This window comes from Watersipora subatra, chromosome 11, assembly GCF_963576615.1.
Source record: "Watersipora subatra chromosome 11, tzWatSuba1.1, whole genome shotgun sequence".
Taxonomy (NCBI): domain Eukaryota; kingdom Metazoa; phylum Bryozoa; class Gymnolaemata; order Cheilostomatida; family Watersiporidae; genus Watersipora; species Watersipora subatra.
Window position 1 is genome coordinate 5,105,783 of NC_088718.1, and position 24,567 is coordinate 5,130,349.

At 35.9% G+C, this 24,567-nt stretch overlaps 1 protein-coding gene across 1 annotated transcript in view; it reads right to left on the reverse strand.

The window, feature by feature from the left end:
* LOC137407754 (DIS3-like exonuclease 2) overlaps positions 1-16,321 on the reverse strand; it is a 40,103-nt gene extending 23,782 nt beyond the window's left edge. The window contains exons 1-12 of the mRNA XM_068094136.1: positions 16,177-16,321; positions 15,564-16,088; positions 14,524-14,629; positions 13,810-13,923; positions 12,588-12,698; positions 10,973-11,182; positions 10,507-10,572; positions 9,356-9,500; positions 8,290-8,503; positions 6,809-6,948; positions 5,640-5,787; positions 609-696 (exon numbers count right to left, since the gene is read on the reverse strand). Coding sequence (XP_067950237.1) covers positions 609-696; positions 5,640-5,787; positions 6,809-6,948; positions 8,290-8,503; positions 9,356-9,500; positions 10,507-10,572; positions 10,973-11,182; positions 12,588-12,698; positions 13,810-13,923; positions 14,524-14,629; positions 15,564-16,088; positions 16,177-16,321 — 2,012 coding nt within the window. The remainder of the gene's footprint in view (positions 1-608; positions 697-5,639; positions 5,788-6,808; positions 6,949-8,289; positions 8,504-9,355; positions 9,501-10,506; positions 10,573-10,972; positions 11,183-12,587; positions 12,699-13,809; positions 13,924-14,523; positions 14,630-15,563; positions 16,089-16,176) is intronic.
* Positions 16,322-24,567: the final 8,246 nt, after the last annotated feature.

The following is a 24,567-nucleotide window of genomic DNA, read 5'->3' on the forward strand; positions in this document are numbered from 1 at the left end:
CAAACATGTTATACTCGTCGGACTGAATACCTGGCGTTGCACTGGCAATAATGTAATTACCAAATGAATTTGAGTAACTTAGCTAGTAAAGCTCGTAACTTGACCTGGAAGTTCCGCGTTCAATTCTAGTCTGTCATGGATGTTTTGTTCCTAAAACTATCGCTATAACAGGACAGATGACAGACAAACACTGAGATTTATATATAGACTAGCTGGATGCCCGGGTATTAAAAATCAGCTTATAAACAATGAAAGGTATGTAGTTGCCGACCACTTGCTATTAGCCTGGCACATTGCCAACGGATAATTTGAGTAAGCTTACTACTAAGAGCTAACTATTTGCTCTCATGATTGATTACGCATAAAATTACGCTACCGCTTTCCATGACATCGCGCCATCACGTTGCGTCGTAACGAAGAGCGCATTTGCTCCCATATAACGACATATATCGCCTAATGGATCCATCAAGCTCGTGTGGCAAAATTGGTAAGGGATACGGAACTGGAATGGGAGGGTCTGAGATCAAATCTTCTGCAATATAGATTCTTTGTTCCAAGATTTTAAAAGCTACATGGACATACACACAGACAAACTAATGGATACCCACCCATTTGCTCTGGCATTGCCTTCTTTCCAAGCAGTGATTCTTGCAACATACAGAATGTCTTTGTAGTCATTAGGCCTCTGCAGAAAGTCTGGTGAACAAGAGGTTTTGACAATACAACAGCGGAAACAATTTTGTTAACCACATAAAACCTAAATACAATGCATATGGTCAAGTTCACAGCATAATTCTGTTTAGTCCGTAAAATGGATGATGTGGAGTGAAACAGTCAGCTGTAATATCAGATGAAACAGTTGCCGACACTATTGCCTTACATTCAACTCTATGCAGCTAGTGAAGTATTATGTATATTAATGACTCCCACTCTGTCATTTTCTGTCTGTTAGTCTGCATAGATGCTATGCGTTTTCACATTTTTGGCCAATTTCATTCAAACTTCACCTGTGTATGCTCTGTACCTTACTCTAGGTTGCCAAAACATTTGGTTTACGAAATGACTCTGGTTCCTACAAACTAACCACCTTCAGGCTTTCTGAATAAAAAAGAAACAAAATCCCGGGCAACACAGAGCTTAATACTAGTCTAAATATATAAATTTCAGTGTTTGTTTGTCCTCTGCTGTTCAGGTGTCCAGTTAGTGCGATTAAAATCTAGTAGCAAAAGCTAGACTTCGTAATGTAATTGAACTCGACACCATCAGGTCTGCAGACAGGCTAGCTAACCACTACACTACAATGCGTATAATAATAATTGCTATTAATTGTGCGCATACTTATGCAGCGCTTGCAAAAATACTATTAATTACTACTAGCACGCTTGATGATCATGATTGGGTGAGAGATCGTGACGTAAAGATTACAAGCTGGTTTCTCAGCTCTTATTTTAGTAAAGAATTAGATTAGGTTAAGTTGTAGCATTTATGTTACTCAAATTTATTGGGTAAAGAAATTAGCCGGTGGCAACTATATTACCTGCCACTGTTTATAAGCTGTTTTTTTTTTATTACCCATGCAACGCCGGAGGTTCATCAAGTTTATAATAAATTTTGGAGAAAGAATTTAAGTTGATTTTACGATTGGAATGCTAGGTATAAAATAAATATTTAAATGCCTTGACTAAAAGAAAGCATACCATATGATAGTGTAAGGCTAGCAAGAACATAATAATCAATACCTGACCGATAAAAGATTTTAATGAATGCCCTGGAGTAAAAACAACTCACTTTTACACTATTAAAGATGTGGTTGCGTCAAAAAATTCGATTTAATGAAATTAAGACCCATTAAAGGCTAAAACATCAGCTACAATTTGATGCCAATTTTGTCTTTGTAGACCAATCCTGTCCAGAGATATATGCGTTTGAATGAGGCCCTCTTTTAAAACTGAATGAGCTTTTAAAAAGCTCACGGTTCCAGCGGGTGCTTCTTTCGTGACGTCACAAGCAATACATCTGAAAAGAAACCACGAGCGATAAATATGAGGTCGCTTCCTTAACCAATCATCAGCGCGAAATTTTTATATAGGTCGTAATAAATGTTATCACTCGTAAAATGCGTTGTCTGTGATCTCAGTTTTAAGGATTTTACTCTATTAGTAAATCGCATGGACATTGATATTTGGACTAAATTAATTAACATCGTTACTTTAATGAATTACTCGATCGACACATTTTATTGGCGAACAACATAATTGTAAAAATTGCTGTAAAGTTACTGCGAAGGTGACTCCGAGTTTTCTTGGCATCAGGTAGTTAAAGTTCTACGGAGGAAGATTGGAGAATGGAGATAAATTTATCTTTTACTTTGAGTCTCCTATAGAGTTTCCTGTTGAGTTTACATTCAGATTATATTTCCCTGTTTGAGGCTGAAATGTAATTTCCTGCGCGTGCGAGATTCGTATGTACAGTGAGTTCTTGACGGCTTCTTTTTAATCTTTAGCATCTAGCAATACAATGGCTTAGATTGATGAATATACTAAAGGTAATATTTTAGTACTCATTAATACATGTACTAATTAATAAAATTATAACTTTTTGCTATCACTAATCATCGTTTTATATTTTTTATCGGTTCACCTAGCTACATTTGCTTCAAGTTTTCTGTGGCAGTTTTATTTAGTAAATTAGATTTATGATTTGACTTTAGATGTTCACTTTTCACTTGTAGAAAGTGAAAAAAATTGATTGATCAATGCAAATCTTTAACTTCCAGAACCAAAGCTTCGAATCGTTGGCTTGGCGTACTTGTGCCTTTGTTAAACATTTATTTGTTTTTAAAATTACACTCGCAATCTATCAAACTTCCAATTTGAGAGCTTTCAGTAGATACGCTTTAGAATGACATATCTATGAATGACATATATTTATTGCATTTGTTTTACTGATTACAGGATGTTTATGTAGTCCCAGTCGCCGAAGCAGCTTTGTCAGTGTGGAAACTGCCATAAAGGGGAAAGAGAGACTTGAATGTGTGCTGCATAAACCATGATGTTTTGTTTGAGTTTGTTGCAGTAGATGAATTTGTCTTATTGTATTAGCTAAAACTATGTGAGTGGCCACGACTTGATGAATATTTTTAATAAAAGCTTTATGCCGAGATGAAAATCTTTTTGCTTGTAAAAATTATATAATAAAATAATATTGTTAAAGATAATGCAAAACATGATTTGCAGAATATTGTAGTGAATTGGATACGGTATATGGATGTCCGCAGAACTGGAGAATGTGAGTTCAAATCCAGTTTGCAGCAGACTTCTCATCCTTAAAACTCTATCCCTATGTATATTCTTTTCAAAGACGCTGCTTGCTCATTTTACTTACGGTAGTAAGAAACTAGTTTTCGATGTGGGCAATGATATACAGCCCCGCCCCAAGGATAAGCGACGGACATAATGTGGGCGGGGCTTTTGAGAGGCTGTATATCGTTAGTGTGAGTAGCGGCGGAACTGTGCTGATACAAAGACCTTATTCTACATAGTTTGCTTGACAGAATTACCGTAGACCGGTAAAATTGGTAGTCGGTACTCAAATGTTTACACAACATTTGGAGAAAGTGAGTAAGACAAATTTTCAATTTTCGTTATTTGAGGCCTTTGAAACATTCATAATAATGCATCTGTAGCTGGATTTAAAATTTTATTCTAGCCAACATGAGCAAATACAAAATAAGATATATGCCAATAGAGCCGCGTAGGACTAAGGTTTTATCGCAAATAGCCGATGTGAATACGAGAGATAGAGACAGATTGTATCACGCGTGACATCATTTTGGGAAAGTCTGGGCACGTTTTTTTGGCCTGAGCGTTTTTACCACGATCAGATTTTTTCGATTTTAATCTTCAAATATCTTGGCAATGAAATCGCCTAACACAACAAACAACATATCAACTGATTGAGAAAAAAAATGCTTTCTTGTAAGATCAACTCAAATTTGACGCACCCACATCTTTAATATACAGTCAAACATGGATAACTCGTCCACAGATAGCTCGAACACATGGTTAATTCGAACATTTCCTTTGGTCCGTTCCCACGTAATGATAAATTGCTATAGATAACTCGAACTCAACACTGTTAATTCGAACTGTTTTTTTGCCCAACAGCTACGGAAACGGTTGTTTTCGCTTTAGAAAATCACTTTATTCAAAGCCATAGAGGTAAACTTCATCTTTTCATAATTCATAAGCGTCGTTATTACCACCATCGGCAAAATATTTTTGTCAACGACTTTTCTAAAAGTTTGGTGAAATTTGATTTATACTGCGATACGATGAATAGCACGGGCTAGCCGGGTCACGCGCGCAAGAATTTTCGCCACGCACATACAAAACAAAAATCGCATGTTGTTTTGTATGTGCGTGGCGAAAATCTTGAGTGCGTGACTCGGCTAGCCCGTGATGAATAGTTTTCCGACGTTGATTCCGTGTTGAATCAACGTCGGAATGTTGAATGTTTAAAACGTCTTAAAAAATGTTGTAATTAAACGTATACGTTGTCTGAGCTACAAAAAACTATTCATCATTTGACCTAAACACAGAATACGTGTGTACATTCAATAAGTATCTATTAAAAAAGCGTGAGTGATATAGAATGTACCGTAAAACCTCGTAAAACTTCTAATTGAACTGCCTCGGAGTGTTGCTCTTAACGAATCCCAGGTAAAGTAAGGTAATCTGCATAAACTTCAAGAAAAAACGGCAAAATTGATCGTGGGTAAAACCCCAAAAGAAAAAAATGTCTTTTCTTTTGAGCATTTCAACAACGATCAAGTTTTGCCAATGTCAATCTGAAAAACGTCCTGGCAATAACATCACCTCAAACAACAAACCAATCTCAAGTGATAGAAAAATCTCTATACTTTTTCATGAAAACGTTTTAAACTTTACATTAGAAGCATTTAATTTGAAACAAGCCATTTGTGCTTTTGATTTATATTATAGTTTGTATATGTACATGTATCTACTAATAAATAAGTAAATATATGGACTTGTGACAGTGCTCTGATAACTTGAATGCTCTGATAATTCGAACACTTTTGCTCGGTCCCTTGAAGTTCGAGTTATCCATGTTTGACTGTATTTGGGTTCTTTTAACCCTTCTGTTTCATCGAGTAGAAACAACTGTCATGATAATAATATTGATTAACCTAGAGATGAGCAGAAGGTTTACCCTTGCAATAAAAATGGCTGAACCATTTCTTTTTCAACAAACACAAATTAGAGAATTAATAATGCTACTATACATCTTTGTATTTATGAAATTCATTTCTAGATCGATCCCTTGCAACAGATTAACTCATCAAAATAGAAAAACTCCCCAGGTTTGAGCCATTAGTAGAAATGACTATTTATTACCAAAGATTTGCAGATGGACCAACCAAACAAGATAAACAATAACTATGATGATAACAATAAAAACAGTGGGTTAATACCTGTCCACCTTTGCTCACTACCCATTTAGCTGATATATATTGATTTTTCGTTTCCTTTCGTCTTTGATTCAGAGATAAATCCGTAGAATCTTTCAAATTTGACAAGCTACACAAATGGAGAAACTTAACAGAACAGCAAGGGTACCTTTAGGACAGCAATTGATGGGGATGTCTAAGCGTGGAATCCGACTATCATTAGGATGAAACTGTGCAAACTTGGTGTTGCCGTCCGTCCTAGGGAGTAACTGACCAGCCACCCGCCGGCTATGTTTCTGCTCCGTAATATCTACCACCTATACAACAATGCGCTCCGCCTTTATATCACCACTGACATTTATTTTTGTCTATGTAAAATTCGTCTATGCATACATTTGTATTTCATTCTTAACTTGTTTGTAAAAAACTGATCGTATTCATTTTATCCTGTTGTAAAACATTACTTGTTAACAGGTCGCCTAGACCCATGCTTGAAATTTGGAAAACAAGAAAAACAAATTTTGAACTGATGGGGTTATGAACATATACATTTTTGCTTTGCAGATGAGACTACCAACATTGTCAGCTAATATTGGTAGAATGTTAGTTAGGAATGTTGCTAGGAATTTCAAATGTTCTACCATTATTACTGACAATTGGTAGAACATTTGAAATTGCGTTGTATATACACCTCTTAAAAAAGCTAAAAGTACATTATTGCTATAACTAACATGATGGGTATGCATCATATTACCCATTTAACTATGATGCACTAGACATTTGCTTTTCTATAAGGCAGCTAAATGTTACTTTTTGTATCTTGTTGAACCTGATCTGTATAATCTAATAAGCAATATTTTTACAGAACTTTATTTCGTTTAAAAGTTTACATTCACTTTTTTGTTTTCATTTCCGAAATTTGTTTAAACAAACAAATATTTATGAAAGAAATCAAGTCTAAGTTCCTCTTCTAAATTACTTTTTTTACAAAACGTTTTTTTCCATTTTTCCATTTGACAGTATTTGTTATACTTCTGGTTATTGATGTTGGCTAGATAAATTACAAAATGGCGAAAAGCTATGCTACCAATCTAACCTTCCTGACTGGTAAATTTCCATGCCAACTCACTTTTTTAACACTAAAGTGAATGCCTGGATGTCTAATGAAATGGCTAAGAATGAACAAGTGACTGATAACTGACTAGGTGACTAAAGACTCACTAGGTGACTAATAGCTGATGAGATGACTAATGCACACTCTTACAAATTCATGACAAATTCAACATGACAGACAGCAACGCTTATGAACAGCCTCTGTCATCTTTTACATTTACTCACTACTCCGACTGGTTGCAGAAATTTTTCTGGAAAGTCCGAGTTAGCAGAGGCATTATCTTGTAGGAGCTCCACTACATCTGGCTGACTGTCAAGAAGGGTCTGTAGACGCAGGTAGTCTCGATGGTCATTGCTGTTCTTCGCTACAAATATCCCAGGAACGGTGTTTGGTGAAGTTTAATACCATGACGATCAGCCCTCTACCTTTCCTGACACCAGAGATACCGGCCAACATACGACTCGGCCCAGCTGAACCTAGAGGTCAACACAAGCCGAACCAAGGTGGCAAAAGACTGGCTAGAAGAAGAATGATCAGCCAGCCCCTGAGCCAAAAAGGCGGGCCCTCTAGTATAAAGGAGCATGCAGGAGTCCCATAAGACACACAACCACAGGAGTGCTCACAGGATACTGCTCTGTATGATACCCTCTACTTGTAATTCTTTAATATTGATTGTATACATATCTAGAGTTGAAGTGGCTGGTTCTTTTACGTGTTAAATAAAAGATCGCAACTGATCCTTTAAAATATTGTACTTATGGGACAGAACACTCTTCTCAGATGCCTGGAAGGAAACTTGTAAAACCTATCTCTCCAGCTAAATAGAATTTAATGATTATTACAGGCTATCAGCAATAGAGTTGCAAGATTGCCTGTATGGAGTTGTTCTACCATAACATATATCCTTCTACATACAGTGGCACGCAGCAAAAATTGATGTACATGTAATAATTATGGTGTGATGATGTATCACAATAAAAAATACAAAATACAATTATATGTTAATTGGGGTTCAAGTATGTCTAGGAAATTATGGCACAGAATTCTTTACAATACTTGCTAAGTTATTTTACAGTAATTAAATTTAAATTCATATTTAAACTATTTTGCTTGGTCACTCAAACAGCCCACCAGGTTATCACTCTAATAATGTACTAATAATGATAGAGAATATAGAATAAAAGACTAACAACCGTTACTCTCCGTACAAATATTAGCAAAAATGGCTAAGTTCTTATCTGGAAAAAACACATGAGCGAACGATCCCTCGAAGATCAAGTATGATGTCTGATTAGCTTACAGCAAGCAGAAGCTGTGTGAGTTTTGAAGAGCATTTTTTGTACAAACAATGGCTCTATGATCTTGATTTGATCTTGACTTGACATGTCTGAGTCTAGTGGCAAGGAAACCTTGATGACCCGAGACATGCCCAGCTACGGAGAGCAATTTAAGGTTCAACGCCATTCCTGTCACCAATAAGCCCTTTTTGCTAATTGAACCGCAGTCTGTTGTTTGCAGGTAAGGCATTCTAGACCACTAGGCCTGAGTTCCTCTCATTTGTACATAAAGTACCTAGTAAGGTACCTAGTAAAGTACCTAGTAAAGTACCTAGTAAAGTACCTAGTAAAGTTCCTAGTAAGGTACCTAGTAAAGTACCTTGTAAAGAAGAAAATGTGATTTCTTTAGCATTAATATTCTATGCTACCTGGGAAGGAGACGCGATCAGCCAGCCCTTTTTGATCTAAAAATGTTTCAATGTCTTCCACCAGTACTCTACTCAGCCTCTTCTCTAACAAGTGTACGGCTACCAAGTCTCCATTCAAGGCTCTATTCCTCCATGGAACGTAGACATCAATGTAGTTGTTAGTGTGAGGTATAAAACACTGACGATAGTTCCTTGGGTTTATTCTCAGAGGGCCCTGAATAGGAGAAGGAGCACAGGCCACAATTAGTTGTAAACAGAGACTACAGACTGTTGAAATGGTGTATGCTAGTGCGAGCATGTTAACTTCACTAAGAGGGTTTCATCACAAACATAATCATCAATGATTATTATTTCTACTCATGAAATGACTACTAATGAACAAAGTGGCTAATACCAAATGAAGTGACTAATGACTCACTAGGTGACTAATAACTCACTACTTGTTTAATGAATGAATAGTGACTAATGCCTCACTAGTTGATAATTGCTGATGAAATGACTAATTCACACTCTAAGAAAATCGTGACTAATTCAACATCACAGACATGATGTTGATATTAACTTGATATGAAAATGTAAAAACCAATTTACAATGACCTTGAAATAAATGGCTAATTCATCCCTTCAATCAACTTACATTATGCATCTAGAAGTAAAAGAATGCTTTAAAATCAGGTTTAAAATGATAGTTAAAATTTAACTATTCCATTAGATAACTTTTATAAAATTTCAACAACCCAAACAAAATAAATTTACACAAATTGAACCAGAAATGATCAGCTTCTATAAAGAGTGGTAAATAAATTAACAACATATTTAGCTGGCTAAATTGCAGCAAGTTATTGTCCAACTAAGGAGAATCAGTCCTGCGAAAGTGGGTGATCCTTATAACATCTACACTGTAGAGTGAAAATTACAGCAAATTGACTTAATTGGTAATTTTATTATTATCAGGTGTATATTTTAAATAACAGCCCAGAAGAGCATCCATTCAGGAAAGGCTAGTATGGTGCAATCCGGTCATCCCAGATACACTTTTAGGAGTTTCAGTTGAACTAAACCCTACCTCTAGTATAGTGCCTTCTAATAAGCCCTCCGCAACTTCAGCTTTGCTCCAGTATTTGAAGCTATCGGTCAGAGGTTCTGTAGATCTATACTGAGTGGGCTTTGGTTTTGGATCAGATGGTATTGCCTTGAACTTTCGGGGGGTGCTATATAACAGTGCAGAGGGTAGCTTCATATACCGATTGCATATTTACTGTTCATCTCGCTATGAGCCACTGTCCATGACACAAATAGGATCGACAAAATGTCAATATATTAGAAAATCGATAAAAATGTAGCCATGAGCTGCAATTGCGCCAACAAAAATCAACATAAATTAGATTGATAGAAGTAGATAAACAAAACTTATAGGATCGATAAAAAAATACTATTTCATCGCTAGGGCGCATTATTATTTCACCGCTAGAGCGCAACCGGCATCTCTGGTTAGTGGGCCTTTAGCAGTGAAAGAAAAAACGAAACAATGCCTAACGGTACTGTTCCGTTAAGCACTAAGTTAAAAAGCGTCGGTTAATACGGAACAGTGTCGTTAGGCACTGTTCCGTTTTAAACAGCAAAGTTCCTGCCGTATTAAAAAGCACCGTCCTGAGTTCTGGGGCCTATACAAAGGTGCGGCCTATGTATCGTTTTATTATCATTTTTTGGAAAAGAAAGCAGATGCGGCTTATATAGGAGTGCGGTTTATAGTCTAAAAAGTACGGTATAAAAAATTACTAGCAAAAAAGAGTGGGTCCTGAAAAATCAACATAATTGCGCCAAAATGTAGCCATATTGGTGCAAACCAATAAGTATGGCAGACAATTCGCAGACGGATGAAGAAATTATCTATTGTCGCTACCAACTTCAGCACATTGTTTGCATGATGACTACAGTTATTAGCTCAATGTTTGTGTATGCACTTAACAAGACGATTAAAAAAGATCAATCTGGTGGACTGTCATGGACCAACTAACCCTCATCGCAACTTTGGCTTTTGCAATATTGTCTTTTAGAAGATTGATCTAATTTGTGTCATGGGCAATGGCTTTATCACTCGCTATAAATAAACTAAAATGCGTTCAATGGAATGAATCAATTTGGATTAAGCCATCAAAAAACTTCAAAAGGAGAAAGCTTACTAAAATAAAAAATGTTCAAGTCATAAAAAACTACCTTGACCGGGACTGTGAGTTGTTCAGCTTTGGAGGGTCTTCAGTTTTACCTCTAGACTTTAGGGCCCTGCAATATAAATGAATAGCATACTAGTTTAATGATGAACAGGAGAAAATTCAAGCAATATTCAAGATGATTAAAAAGATAGCTATTGACCATACTAAAGTTCAACTGCACTTTAGCCTCAGACCTAGCCCATAGCCTGCAAAACGTTATTCATATCTAAGTGCTGCATGAGCCACCCATACAGAAATAGCAGACATCGTTAATACAAATCAAAAGAATCTCAGTCTTGCACAGATAAAATTCATTTTATATTCCATGCAATCAAATATTATTTGCTTGTGCTTGTGAAAAGTGTGACATGTACAACAAATCGTGAAGCGATAACTTGAATGAATAATATTTCAACAGTTTCATAAGTATTGCTGATAATAGCTGTTTACAGAGGGAAGATAACTCTCACCTCTTAGGCCCATCATCCCCAGCAGCCAGTTGTGCTTCTTGTGGAAAGGCTAAACTGTGACCATCAACTAGTATTTCCGCTTGCTTGTGACAAGCCAAAACTTGTTGTTGACAGGTTTGAACTTGTTCTTGACCGGTTGGAACCAGTCTTTGACTACTCTGAGCTTGCCTTTCACACGGCTGCACTCCAGCCTGATGGTTATCAACTACACTAAAAATTCAATTTGAGCTAGAAAATGACTGGTTATTAGAACCATTTCAGAAACATTCAAAGTAAAAACATGATGCAATAGAACCGAGCCATGTCAACATTTTTAGCCATATTACATCTCATGCTTTATGAGTTGACCCTTTTTTAACAGTATTTAAATTAGTCAACTTGTAACCAATACCTTTAAATGGAACTCTAATCAAAGATTGAGCTCCATACCCCACCCCCGCATAAGGTTACTCTAACTTCAGGCTAATCTATGACCAAAAGCAACATTTTTAGGAAACCTGACCTTCCCAAGACTGCACCACAACTTTATGAACATCATTCACATTAACGAAAATGTGAGTCATGGTGAAAAATGAACAGAACCATGTCAGTGTATAAGCAATAACAAATATGACTCTAGAGTTGTCCTCTTCTTCCTGGATTGTCTGACAATGGAGTTGTCCTCTCCATCCTAATATAAATGCGCAAGATGAAGTATGATGACAAAACAAAAGGTTACTTCCTGTTATTAGCGCAGTAAATAGCTTGGAAAGTACATGTAGTTGTTAAGTTGGATTTACATCAATAGATACATGCATTAGTCGGCTTGTGACATTTACACTTACGACATATACGTAGAGCAGAAAATTGACTGAAAACATTCTACAAAACAATTTGGTAAACGAAAGATTTGAAAGCAGCTGCTAACATACTTGATGAGAGAGTGGCAATTATCGAACTGCTATATACCACAAGTTTTCCTACATTTTCAAATCAAACTCAGACAAGTTCTGTATTGTTAATATGCGGCTCGCCCAACAGTGAATCACAATGTTTCCATTACCCAAAGGAATGTTGATGTAGATATATACAATGGCTTGAAGACGGACAAGACCAATTTTCATGCTCAGCGTGAGCCATCATGCATTGGAAGTATAACTAACAATCACTTGAGTTTAGGTGTAATGCGTGGGCGATAGCACTCAGCCTATTCTAGTGTAAGTAAACGTTGATTGAATTTTTCGTTTTTATCTCCATTGGTAAGAGTTTGTCACAGCATGATGGTACTGTAATTCTACGAGGAAACTGTAAAGGCATCACATTGACCAACATGGTCTTTCAATGCTCATCAAGCAATAAACTGACAACACTTTAACGAGATTTTGCAGGATAACCTCATAACCAAAAATAATTGAGTTTACAAAGCACCCTGAAAACCCAAATCAAACCATTATTTGATGAGAATCTAATATAACTATCTTAAAATCTATAGAGGTCCATGCAGTCTTGCTCTTGGCTATTTGTAAATATGTTTCACAGTGCATCAAAGTATAAAATGCACTAAAGCTTTAGAGTTTGCAACTTCAAAAGTACTATCAAACTTTAGAATTCTTGAGTCACCAAAATATTTTCTCACCTTGATGACTTTGCAGTAAAATCAGTTCGACTTTCCAGTTTCAGACCTTGTAACGGGAATGCCAGGGCATCCTCATCAACAGATACTTGGTCATAGTCATCCCCTTGGGGCCTAAGGAAGCATGTCTACAGTGTTACGCTTATAGTTACACCACACAAGCAGTTGTGAAATATGATGATATATTTCATTACATAGTTTGAGAACGAATAGTTCAGACAAGAAAATCTTTCCACAAGTTTGGCAATTTAGTTGAATTGAAAGATTTCATTCCAAAGCAAGCGAAAAGAACTTCAAACACAATACATGTGAAGAAACAAATAAATATAGTTATGTATCCATCCATGTATACCCTAGGACACTTATGTATTCGAGTCATCTAACTTTCGCATTTTCGCGGAGTCATCCTCTCGCAAAAATTTCATGAGCGAATCTAAACTATCATGACGAACGAGCGAAAACGCGAAATTAAATAGCTTTGTTCATAGATATCCACAATAAAATCGTCATATTAGAAATGCAGGTAACCTTTGTGTGTGGTTGAGCTCTTTGGACAATTTCTGCTAAACTCATTATAGCTAATACGCCAACTGAGCAGGTGGCAAAGGAAATTGAGATAACAAGTTATTTTGGAAAACTGGAAAAGCCAAGACAAATGAGGAAGATGATGATATTAGTTTAGTCACTGAATTTGTAACTGATGAGGATTAAAGTCTAGTAGGGAAAGTCATAAAATTGAATAATAATAGCGATGAATTTTATTACCGACCGAAAACAACAACAATTTGAGCCATGGCCACCGCATGCTATAAATACTTGAGATCTAATATTGGTGCCACATCAGTCACGGCGGCAAGGACCTGGACGTCATTGATAGTCCAAGAAACAAATAGCAGCAAGCGATCAAGTTGCATTGTCGATCCCGTCCACACATTTCTACCCGCGGTTCACAAATACAAACTAGTTCGAAAATTGAAAAAAATTTTTACTAGTGAACTGGACCTGAGGAATCTAATTACGTTTGTTCTACTGCATTTATTTTCACATCACTATATTTTCGCACTCATCAGATCCGCAAAATTAAGTTGCAGTGAAATTTTACTCTGTGTGTTACTCAGGAAACTAAATACTAGTGAAATATAAGTGTCCTAGGGTAGTTAAGTACTCATCAATATTAGTATCTAACTATTTGTATTGTACAGCTTGCACACAAATATTTTCTTACTTCAGGATTGGCTTTTGATATTCTCCATCAACTGGGACAACATCAACACCTGGGCTATGAATAGCAGACCCACTATCCTCCTCTTGAATTTCTTTCTTATTTTTGCGATTACGCCTGAAAAAATGAGAAACTAATCTAAACTCATGTTACAGATATTCCTAAGGAGTATTACCTACCACTTGAGTTCTACAAACTTTAATAATAATAATAACAATAATATCTAAATGGACTCAAGCAATTATACAGCAAATATTAGCAGCTGGATTCACACAAACCAAATTTAGAATCTCAACAACGAGCAATTATACTTTTGAACAAAATCGCTCAATTCTCAATTAGAATTTGTGAACATGCCAAGCATATTTTCTCTTTTATTTCCAAATCTGTTTCATTATATCTTAATCTAATCAGACAAAGCAGTTCGTATTTACTAATGTTCCTGAAAAGTTATCGAACGTAAGACATCATTTTAAACACTTTACACCTACACATTTTGCTGTTCAACTGCTTTAATGCAATAAAAGATTTAGTCCTTTCTACAGAATGATTTGTTTCTGCTTTAGCTTGCATGGGAGGAACCATGACAAACCATATGATTAGATAAAAAGATAATAGTCGGCACACCATAGCCTATGAGTGCACATAATTTACGCTCTAACTGATAGTCACAAATAGCTACTTTAATATATTTAATAAGGTATTTTGTTATCTTACCTAGCTCGTCTGTTTCTTTTTTTACTAAAATTCTCAATGTCATCATCACTTTTCTTTCCAACCACAACCAGGTTCGTGTCTTCAGTAGATGAAGCCATTCTTACGTCTGAAAACCATAAATTTTTGAGTCAACTTATTTTTATTTGTTTTATCGGTCATTGTTGGCTTTGCGGTCAATGCTAGTCGATGAGATATCATATAGTTGATAAAAACTGATGTATTGACTGCACTGTGATTACGGTGGTGATACAAAATATAAAACCGCCTCAATTTTTTTTAACATTGCAATGAATTGTGAGTTGTATTTGTTTTTTCTATAGTCAATAATTTACATAATTATTATTGTGAATTATCATTTGAATCTTTTCAACGTTAGCTTTTTGATAAAACCAATTTAAAACCACATATTATTTTCTATAATTCTCAAAACTTGTGTATTCATTCGTCGTTGTATGATAATTTATAGCTATCAAGATCTGCGAATAAAGTCTCCGTACTGCAAAGGATTTGTTCTCGGACTCTTCGGGTCACCAGTCCGATGCCTTACCACATCAGCCACACAAGCCAGATAGATTCACTAGGCAATATATGTCGCTATATGGGAGCAAATACGCTACCACTTCTCCATTACGACAGTGTTATGAGAAGCGGTAGCTCTTATTAGTAAGCTTACTCAAATTATCCATTGGCAACGTGCCAGGTTATTGGAAGTGGCAGGTAACTCTCATTAACTCTCATTGTTTATAAGCTGATTTTTAACACCCGAGTAACGCCAGGTAGCACAGCTAGTTTTTTTATAAAAATATTAAAAGTTTACTGAAGGTTGTTAGAAAATTACTGAACAGTCGTCATTTCTATTAGATAGTGTCTGAACAAAAATCATAAAATAACATTTTTATCTTTGACAATGCATTTATTGTGAACAAAACTAAATACAGGTTTTGGCGGCTTTGAAAAGAACAGTTTTGGTCCTTAAGATGCTCAATACTTGGTTGGCCAACATTTATTGTCAACCACTGCTCGGCAGCGCTGGAGCATACTATCTGTCAGCGTCTGAAGCTCTTCAGGTGTCACTACTCGATCCCAGGATTGCACAATCAGCTCCATTAATCTTCTTTTATTAGTTGGTTTGTCTTCAGTTATGAGATTGCTTATTCTGTTCCACAAATTCTTAATTGGGTTAAGGTCCGGTGACTGGGCCGGCCAGGTCAGAGTGTTAACATTGTTGTCAGCAAACCACTTCTTGACTCTTCTGGCTGTGTAGCATGGATCATCATCTTGCTTGAACAGCCACTCTCTATCAAACAAACTTCTAGTGAATGGTATCATCACATTGCGTAGTACTCTATGGTATTTCTCTGCATTCATCATACCATTAACAAAATGTAGTCTACCAGGACCAGCAGCGGAGAAACAACCCCACACCATTACTGAGGTGGGTTGCTTTATCCTAGACAGAATACGTTCTGGTTTAAATTCTTCACCAGGTCTCCTTACATAATTGTTGCCAGAGTGGTTTTGCACAGTAAATGTGCTCTCATCATGGAATAATACTGCTCTCCAGTCTTCTGGTGACCAATTAACATGATTCTTTGCCCATTGTAGACATCATTTTTTGCCAAAATGATAGCAGAGGTTTTCTACATGCTTTACAGCCTCGTAAGCCATTATCTCTTAATGATTTGCAAACAGTTGATGGTGCTAACTCTGTATCTGTCGATTCTTTCAAGTCTCTGGCCAGTTGAGGACTGGTTAGATGTCTATTCGCCAAAGAAAGTCTCACTAGGCATCTGGTCATTCTGTTGCTAACTTTTTCCTTCCTCTACCAGCCCTTTCTTCAACTTGACCAGTTTTCTTCCATCTGCAGATTGTTGTGAATACACCTATCTTGGAGCAATCAACCTCTTTTGCAATTTCCCTCTGTGATTTCCCTTGCTGATGACGGTGAACTATTACAGCATGCGTTTCTTTCATGATATGTTGAGGCATAATGATGAAGTTACGAGGATGACTTTTACTGAGAGCAGGACTTTTAAATACTACATTGGTTACATTATTTAATGCACAACATCTCATTCAATGCAATTATTGTCTTAAATGATTGTTAAATTGAGCAGATTAAAAATTGCAGGAATTCCATGCATCATTCAACTAATATTTATGAGATTATGTGACTAGTTATGAGACACTCTGACTAGTTGCACCTTCAAATGCACTAGTGATGGAACTGTATTTGAACGTAGAAAAAAATTAGACAATGTGCAAGCTGATAAAACTTTCTTTCTAATGATATATAATTTTCTATTACGCACGCTAGCAGTCTATAAATACGAGTACTGACTGATAGTTACTTCATTAGTTCCCCTCTCCCATCTCAACTTCCCTCGGGGCCACCATTCCATCTAAAAAGCTCTGTCCCGTGGTGACAACGGTGGGAATTCCGTGTCATAAACCAGCTCAACTAATTTGCGATAAAATTTGCCAACCATGGAATAATGACTAGAAAATTAATTATCTAGGCCATTGCATATGCTCCACAAAATTCATTTTAGCATTATGAGTGTAGCCTGCACCAAACATAACTGAGCGTCATTATGGCGCATTATGTACTAAAACACAAAGGCGGTTCCATAATTTGTATCACCACTGTAAAAATGAAATAATAGCTTGGAAATCATATAAGGCAAGCAACGGTGGTAATAACTATTCATTTATTAGGGCCAAAACAAGAAAACTCACTTTATCATGCAGCAATAATTCATAGTAATTCACCGAATGCCGAACTTTCAACTACTTAGATTCTGTTGGTCTAGGCCTCTAGGGAATCAAATTACAAGTAAATTGCTTGGCCAAGCATTCTGTCATTTGTAAACTGATTTGAAGAACACCTATTGCTAAAACGCCAGATAACACATGTACTATTTGCTAACACTGCTTGCCGTTAAACGCTAAAATGTTTGGAAACTGAATGCATAACACTTGCCGCTCAAACGTCAGATAATACATGTACTATTCGATAGTATGTGTTAACACTGCTTGCCGTTAAACGCTAAAAGTTTCAGAAATAAAAAAATGAGCGTTTGTAATATCTTATACGTTATATAGTGTAAAAGATTTTCCAATGGCGACCGTGCTAAGCAAGCGTATTGCACCACTTCGCTAGTAAACTGTGTTCGGTAAGAAAATTCCCCTCATCCGACGTGGTGACACAAGTAACTCGGTATGTTTATAGCATCTTTCGAAGACAATGATTATTAGTGACGTATGTGAGAGAAGTTAGTTAGAAAAATACGTTAACCTTGACCTTAGCATATAACTACACATGTTATGTTATCACGCTATGTTAAATGCTACGTACCCACCCGATTTACCAATTTAGTAATAATCGTAAGACTGTTCCCATTGAACTCAAAACATTTGGAATGGCTAATGTCATTCACGAGTACGGAAATCCTGCCGGCGCCATGTTAAGTTATCGTTGGAGTAAATTTCATTGTGTTCAATGTGAGAAAGAAACATAGTTTCAGATTGAACAGCTATAGAAGATCACGAATACATCATTAAATTAAAGGGACAGACTACTGAGATTACTACTAATAATTTATGTAAGAGACAGAATGATGTAAGTGCACAGTGCTGTTGCTATTCCATGAACTGCAAAAAGCGCAGGAATGGACTTTTAAAAGAAAGAGCATGACATTTTACAAGTGAGTCGCTTATACTCCTAGTTCTATTACTATTGCTAAAGGTTACTACTACTACTACTAGTTAGTACTGCCACGAGTTAGTTCTACCACACTAGCAAGCCTGCCAACCCAAGAGTGGGGCAATGCTTGAGATTTGGTTTTGGGGCAATTGATGTATCAATAATAGTATATATAAAATTGTGGAAATTGGAGCAAAAATCTGACGCATTTTCATTTTTTCTTTCGGGTGATTGTGTGAGTCTCACGCCCAATGCTTGAGAGTTGGCAGGTATGCACACTAGACACTAGGTGAGTGGGAGTCGATTAGTGTCACTACTGAGCGTACGAGCTTGACTGTATTTTGTCGGTGATTAGATGAATTTATAAGCTAGTGAGTGAACTTGTTCCTCTTTCAAAACGAAGGTTTTGTATTATCTAAATTTGAAATTTTTATTATATTAATATTTAGGAACTACAAACCATCGCGTTATTTCGAAATAAATATTTGAAAAAAATGTTTGTAGTGCCTATAATATTATTTATTGTTGTACCTGGATATAGCTAGCAGTAAGGAGATAAGAGTAATAATACTATTGTTATTACTACTGTTGCTAACTAACTACTACAGTTTCATTTTAATTTTTAGATTTCTAAACAAAGTAGGCTTAACTGAGAACTCTCGTTATTTACAATGGTATAGCAACTGCAGAAGAGTTAATAAGCCTGATCCTTGGGCACTTATCTGCAACGAACATTTCAATGATCCATGTTTTGACAGAACAGGTTAAAATGTTCGATTGAAGTCATTTAAAAGCAATATTTTTCAATGTTGAATTGTGCTTTTTAATGATTGAATTCAAAACAATATTGTCAAGCACAGGGCTGCAAGGTTGTTCAATTTAAAGTAGTTATATCTAAAAACAATTCAGAAACCTCAAACAGCACGCAAAACAGTGACAGCTGCCACAGCAAGTGCTTATGAATATGTCTGCAGCTTAGAAGATGTTGATGGGAATTTCTCTAGTAATGCATCTGTGGCAATGGTTAGTACATCTTTGCAGTATTTCTGCAATTTTTTGTTGTCATTTCTATTGAAATAATCTCATGGATGCAATCCATTTTTGAGTCATGCTTGATTAAGAAATTTCCATTAAGCTTTATGCCTAAGATGGGTGTGAATGACTTCCAGGGAAAATTGCCACATTTTCATTTTACATAGCGATATGGTAGCAATTTAACCTGTTTTATTATCCCTTATTTTATTAGTTATATTGTTGTATATTAAGGGTACTATGCTTATGTGAATAGGACATTCATTTTTGTTGATTTTATGTAATTGTTATAATTGATGCTTTTGTTTAGATGGTTGGAGTAATAATCCTACTATTCCTCAGTTTAAAGAATAGAGAAAGCATAATATTATTATGCTTTATTATTTATCTTGAGGTGTGGAATGGTGTTTTAAAAAAAGAATCAAGGAGATTGACCAACCAGAAGCTGAGATATAGCCAGCCAAACATAGGTCTACCAAAAAACATAAGTGTTTTGGTAATCCTCATATTAGCATAAAAATATGACGTATGAAATCGACTTGTGTGCCATTGGTCAATCAAGCCAACTAATGCGCGCTCCTATAACAATCACGACGGTTTAATTGGTTTAATCGTAGAAAGAATAGACTAATCAAATTGGGCCTAACAATCATTGCTCCAAAAATTCCGAACCAGTCCCTCTGACGTGTAGATTAGTTTTAGCATGAAATAATTACACGCATCTATGATCAGTTCAGTAAGTAATATATTAAATGATAAGATATGAACTTCAGCATAAGTATCTGCATAGTATTTTCTTCAATCAATCATCAATCGCGATTATCATTTGGAATTTTCTACAAATTATATTAATTACATCGTTAATTCTATACAAAGGTATATTATTATTTTGTATAATATGCATTATGATTATATTAATTAATCATAAAAAACAATTATAGATAACATAGACAGAAGAATCAAATCAAAAGTTGTTTTCTTTTCTTACGACAAGAGCAGCACGGTCAAGTTATTCTTTTCAAAAATATGGCTGTAGTGAACTTACAGTTTAATTAACAGTGACAATAATCCTAAAAATCAACTAAATGCTGCAGTAGGTACAAAGATGAAGAAGGAACAAAGATTTACACCCGCGTGTCTTATTCGACTGGTAAACAAACTGCGAATAGCGGATATTGTAAATTATAGACCGGCATAGGCTATACACGCGCCGTTTGTTCAACAGACGATCTTCGGTGCATATAGAGTTGAAGTTTGAGGCACAATAATCAAAATATCCTCTTCTGTTTTGACAAATCATGGCAGGGGGTTGTGGGCAGTTGCCTTAACCACACAATGTTTGCTTGATTTTTTGAGAAACCAAAGCTTGTCTGTAAATTATTTACTACCGCGAGAAGCGTTTCGCATCTCACAGCCTAAAACAATCAGTATACGCAATGGAGGTAAGGGTGCGCAACTCCGGCACATATCCAATAAGTCGATTTTATACGTCACAACTTTTGGGGTTTTCGAGGGGTTTTTCCTCCGATTCGTTTTTAGGTAGACCTATGTTTGGCTGGCTATATCTCAGCTTCTGGTTGGTCAATCTCCTTGATTCTTTTTTTAAAACACCAGTCAACACCTCAAGATAAATAATAAAGCATAATAATATTATGCTTTCTCTATTCTTTAAGGCTACTTTTCGCAAACTTATCAGCAAATGTGGTGCAGAATCAGATTCTGGTAAGACAGGTAATGTTACTGCTCAAAACTAGATTCTCATCATACAGGCTACTCCAGAAGTTGATCAGTTTGTGGAGCCCACAATGATTTCAGATGTCAAACTTCTGTTATAGGTAACAGTATAGTCCATATAGCTGGCTACATTGTGCGAAAGCTAACTAAAGTGCTGTCACATGACATTTGCCATCAGTCGCTGGTTACCACTGAGTCAAGTATCCAGTACCGACATCTCTATACTCTACTCGAGCTACAAAACAATGGAGGATTGGTGTGTCCATCAGACGGTGTCATCAGGATCATCTTGGCTGCATATCGATACATTCGTATTAATGCAAAGCCAGGTCCACTCCATTGTTTGGTGTATGCTATCAGTAGTGTAAGATTTAGTGATGTGCTATGCCTTGGGAAACACCTTATCGACACAGCAGATGGCATATCCAACCACTGCTTCATTGAAAAACCTCATTCAGTCGTTTTATGATCTCCGACAGCATCGTTATGTTAAAATCGTACATTCAAACTGCAAGGCATATCTTTACAGCAAAAAATAGTAAAGCAGAGTTTTTTAAAGACAAATAACAATATAATCATTGTAATATTCATCTGTAGCTGTTGTTATACTGCTATTTCTAATCTGATTTAGTTCTAAGAAACTCTGATTCACCTTGGCTCAGTATCCAGTGATATACAAATCACCTTTTACACAGGTTTAATCATCTGATTACACTAATTCCTGCATTTCCTTGTTTGTATTATTTTGATTATCCACTATTACAACTGTTTTTAATTTCCGTTAAGTTGTTGCAGTAGTTTATTCCATTTTTCACATATACTGTACTATACATATTATAAAGGTTTTGTGCGACCTTCACTTTCCTTCACTAGTACAAGACTCGTGCATGAGTACATCACATATATTTCTGCTTAGTTCATCAAGGTGTACAAGAAAGAATCAAGTAACAGGCAATGGACAGGCCCAGGTTCTACACAAATGTTCGAGCTTATATAGCTGGGTGGGCTTGGCTGAACTCTGACCTCATTAACATGCCTGACTGAACACAGCTTGGCTTGGCTTAACTCAGCCCTATGATCAGCTCTCAGTAGACTACATTCCACAACAATATTATACATTCATGAGCTGTTATCACTTAAATCTTGAACACAGTTTTTGTTTGGGCAGCATATATGTGTTGTTTTTATCGAAATACTTCATGTGCTAAGCTTCTCCATTATGGTTCATGCATATATAATATAATCTGTAATATAATGAAACAGTTGTTATTTGCCTGAATATATCATTTGCTGGGTTTATACATTTGTAATACAACAGTTTGTATGAATAAATTGGTCCATGAAAACCTATTTTACATCCACTTATCATTTATTATATCCCACTCCATATGTTATTAATAGGTTTTCTTCTATCAAGGCACTTTAAACGTTGTTTAGGAGAAGTTTTCATTAACAGCCAAGTTGAAAATAACCATTCAACATGTACGTTTCTGTCATTTTTCCCTGTTTGTTTACATACGGAACTTGAGCATGATTAACTCTTCAATATGGTGCATGCATTACATATCACTATCAATGTAAAAGTCACGTTATTGCCATTTCGGGGGTTTTAAGTTCAATGGCTGTTCCACCCTGAGTTTACAGTTATGAGAGTTTAGACAATGATGTCATAGCTAATTAACTGTGGCGACGGAATTGCCACACCTCCAATTAATAACATATTACTGAGACACTAACTTTCCCCCTCCAAAAACTCGTTTAAAAAGTGGCTAGGTTTACTTAACAACAACAATTCTACTTCTCCATTCTTTACTTTGTTGGTGACTCCCATATATTGGGAGTTTTTTCCTAAACGTTTGGAAAGATAACTTCAAAATTGTATATCAAGTAATTGGTAAAATTCGTTTTTTGAATAATAATTAATATAATAATTATTAATAGAATTTAGATTTCTTTGCTAGTTTAGACTAACATAAAAGCTCTCCAGTCAATATTTTTTTTACCACTGATTCTAAGCTTCAAAAAGTGTAAAAAGTAGTTCAGCTCAATGCAAGTGTATGTAAATTTTCTGAACGTACGCCGCCACCAGAAGTGAGATTTTATATAAAATGACGTTTAAACAATTGCCTAAACTCTGCTATGTTCCACTCAAGTTCTACCAATGTGTGGGCGAGTTTATACCCGTACATGTACATGTTCACATTGTTAGCAACTCAAAGCGATATTTTATGGCCATCATTCTTTATTGCATCATTAAAGTTTTGGATTCCTGAAAAAGTTGGTGCAGTAGACATTTGTCAGATGCCTGGGCTGCTCTACTGCACACAGCCTATTCCATAAGTGAACATTAAAAGCACCTTGATAAATTGAATTCTTTGTAGCAGAGACTCTTAGTTTCTTTTGCCAACAGCTATTTGCCTATTCTATTTTGTTGCAAATCAACGTGAAGTAAATTTCACTATACAAGGATAAACGACTTCCAACTCAAGAGCGAGTTCACGCAAACTCGATGAGTTGACAAGCAGACTCGTGGTGCCTTTTCCCAAATGTTACACCCTAGTAAGCTAAGCGCAATAATTCTTGATGTTCGGTCAATAGTACTTATAGTGAATGAAGCTATGATACGCTGGCTGATATCACAATGCTAAAGTCAGAAACAGTGACAAGAATTTTCTACGCTATTTGCTTTGGAAAATCAAGCAGAGCTATTGTAAAGAACGCAGTATCTTTATTGGTGTTATATCTCACAGTACCAAGCAGTAACACAACAGCAATGATAAAACTGAAAGGTTACATAGCAAATCATAGGAAATATCTACAGTTGATCAGCTGCACAGTAATTAGGTAAACTGCTGCCACAATAACATATTTCAAATACAAAAACGATCATATTTGTCACTAACTAATCACGCAATACGAGTATTAATAATTTTCTGAGTATTTATATAGTAACATGCAAATCTTAAAATAATAACGTAATAATTGGTTTTCATGAAAACTTGCTAATATAAAACATACATATAATACTATACTACAACGAACTTGTATTAAGCGAGTGCATTATAGGTAATTGACTGTTCAAATTGACTGTGTGAATTCCGAGAACTCTATTACGCACACTAGCAGTCTATAAATATGAGTACCAATTGATAGTCACTTCATTAGTCCCCCTCTCCCATCTCAGCTCTCCTCAGAGCCACCATTCCATCTAACGTTTGTCCCGTGGTGACAATGGTGGGAATTCTGTGTCATAATTACCACCAACCCTTTTTATTACAAACGATATAATGATTGTCTAGAATATTTTACTTTGTAGTTTGTTGATGACAGCATAGTCTAGAATGGAGGACCTAAGCCTAAACTATTATATCGTAATATAATAGTTTAGCTAGCAAAGAAGTGGTAGATAATATGTAAGACAAGTTAAAACGCATAACACGTTATAGTCTTACGAGATTTATACTGCTTTTTGCGGTAACTTAGTTAAACCAGCTCAACTAATTTGCGATAAAATTTGGCAAACATAAAATAATGGCTAGAAAATTATTATGTATGCCATTGCATATGCTCCA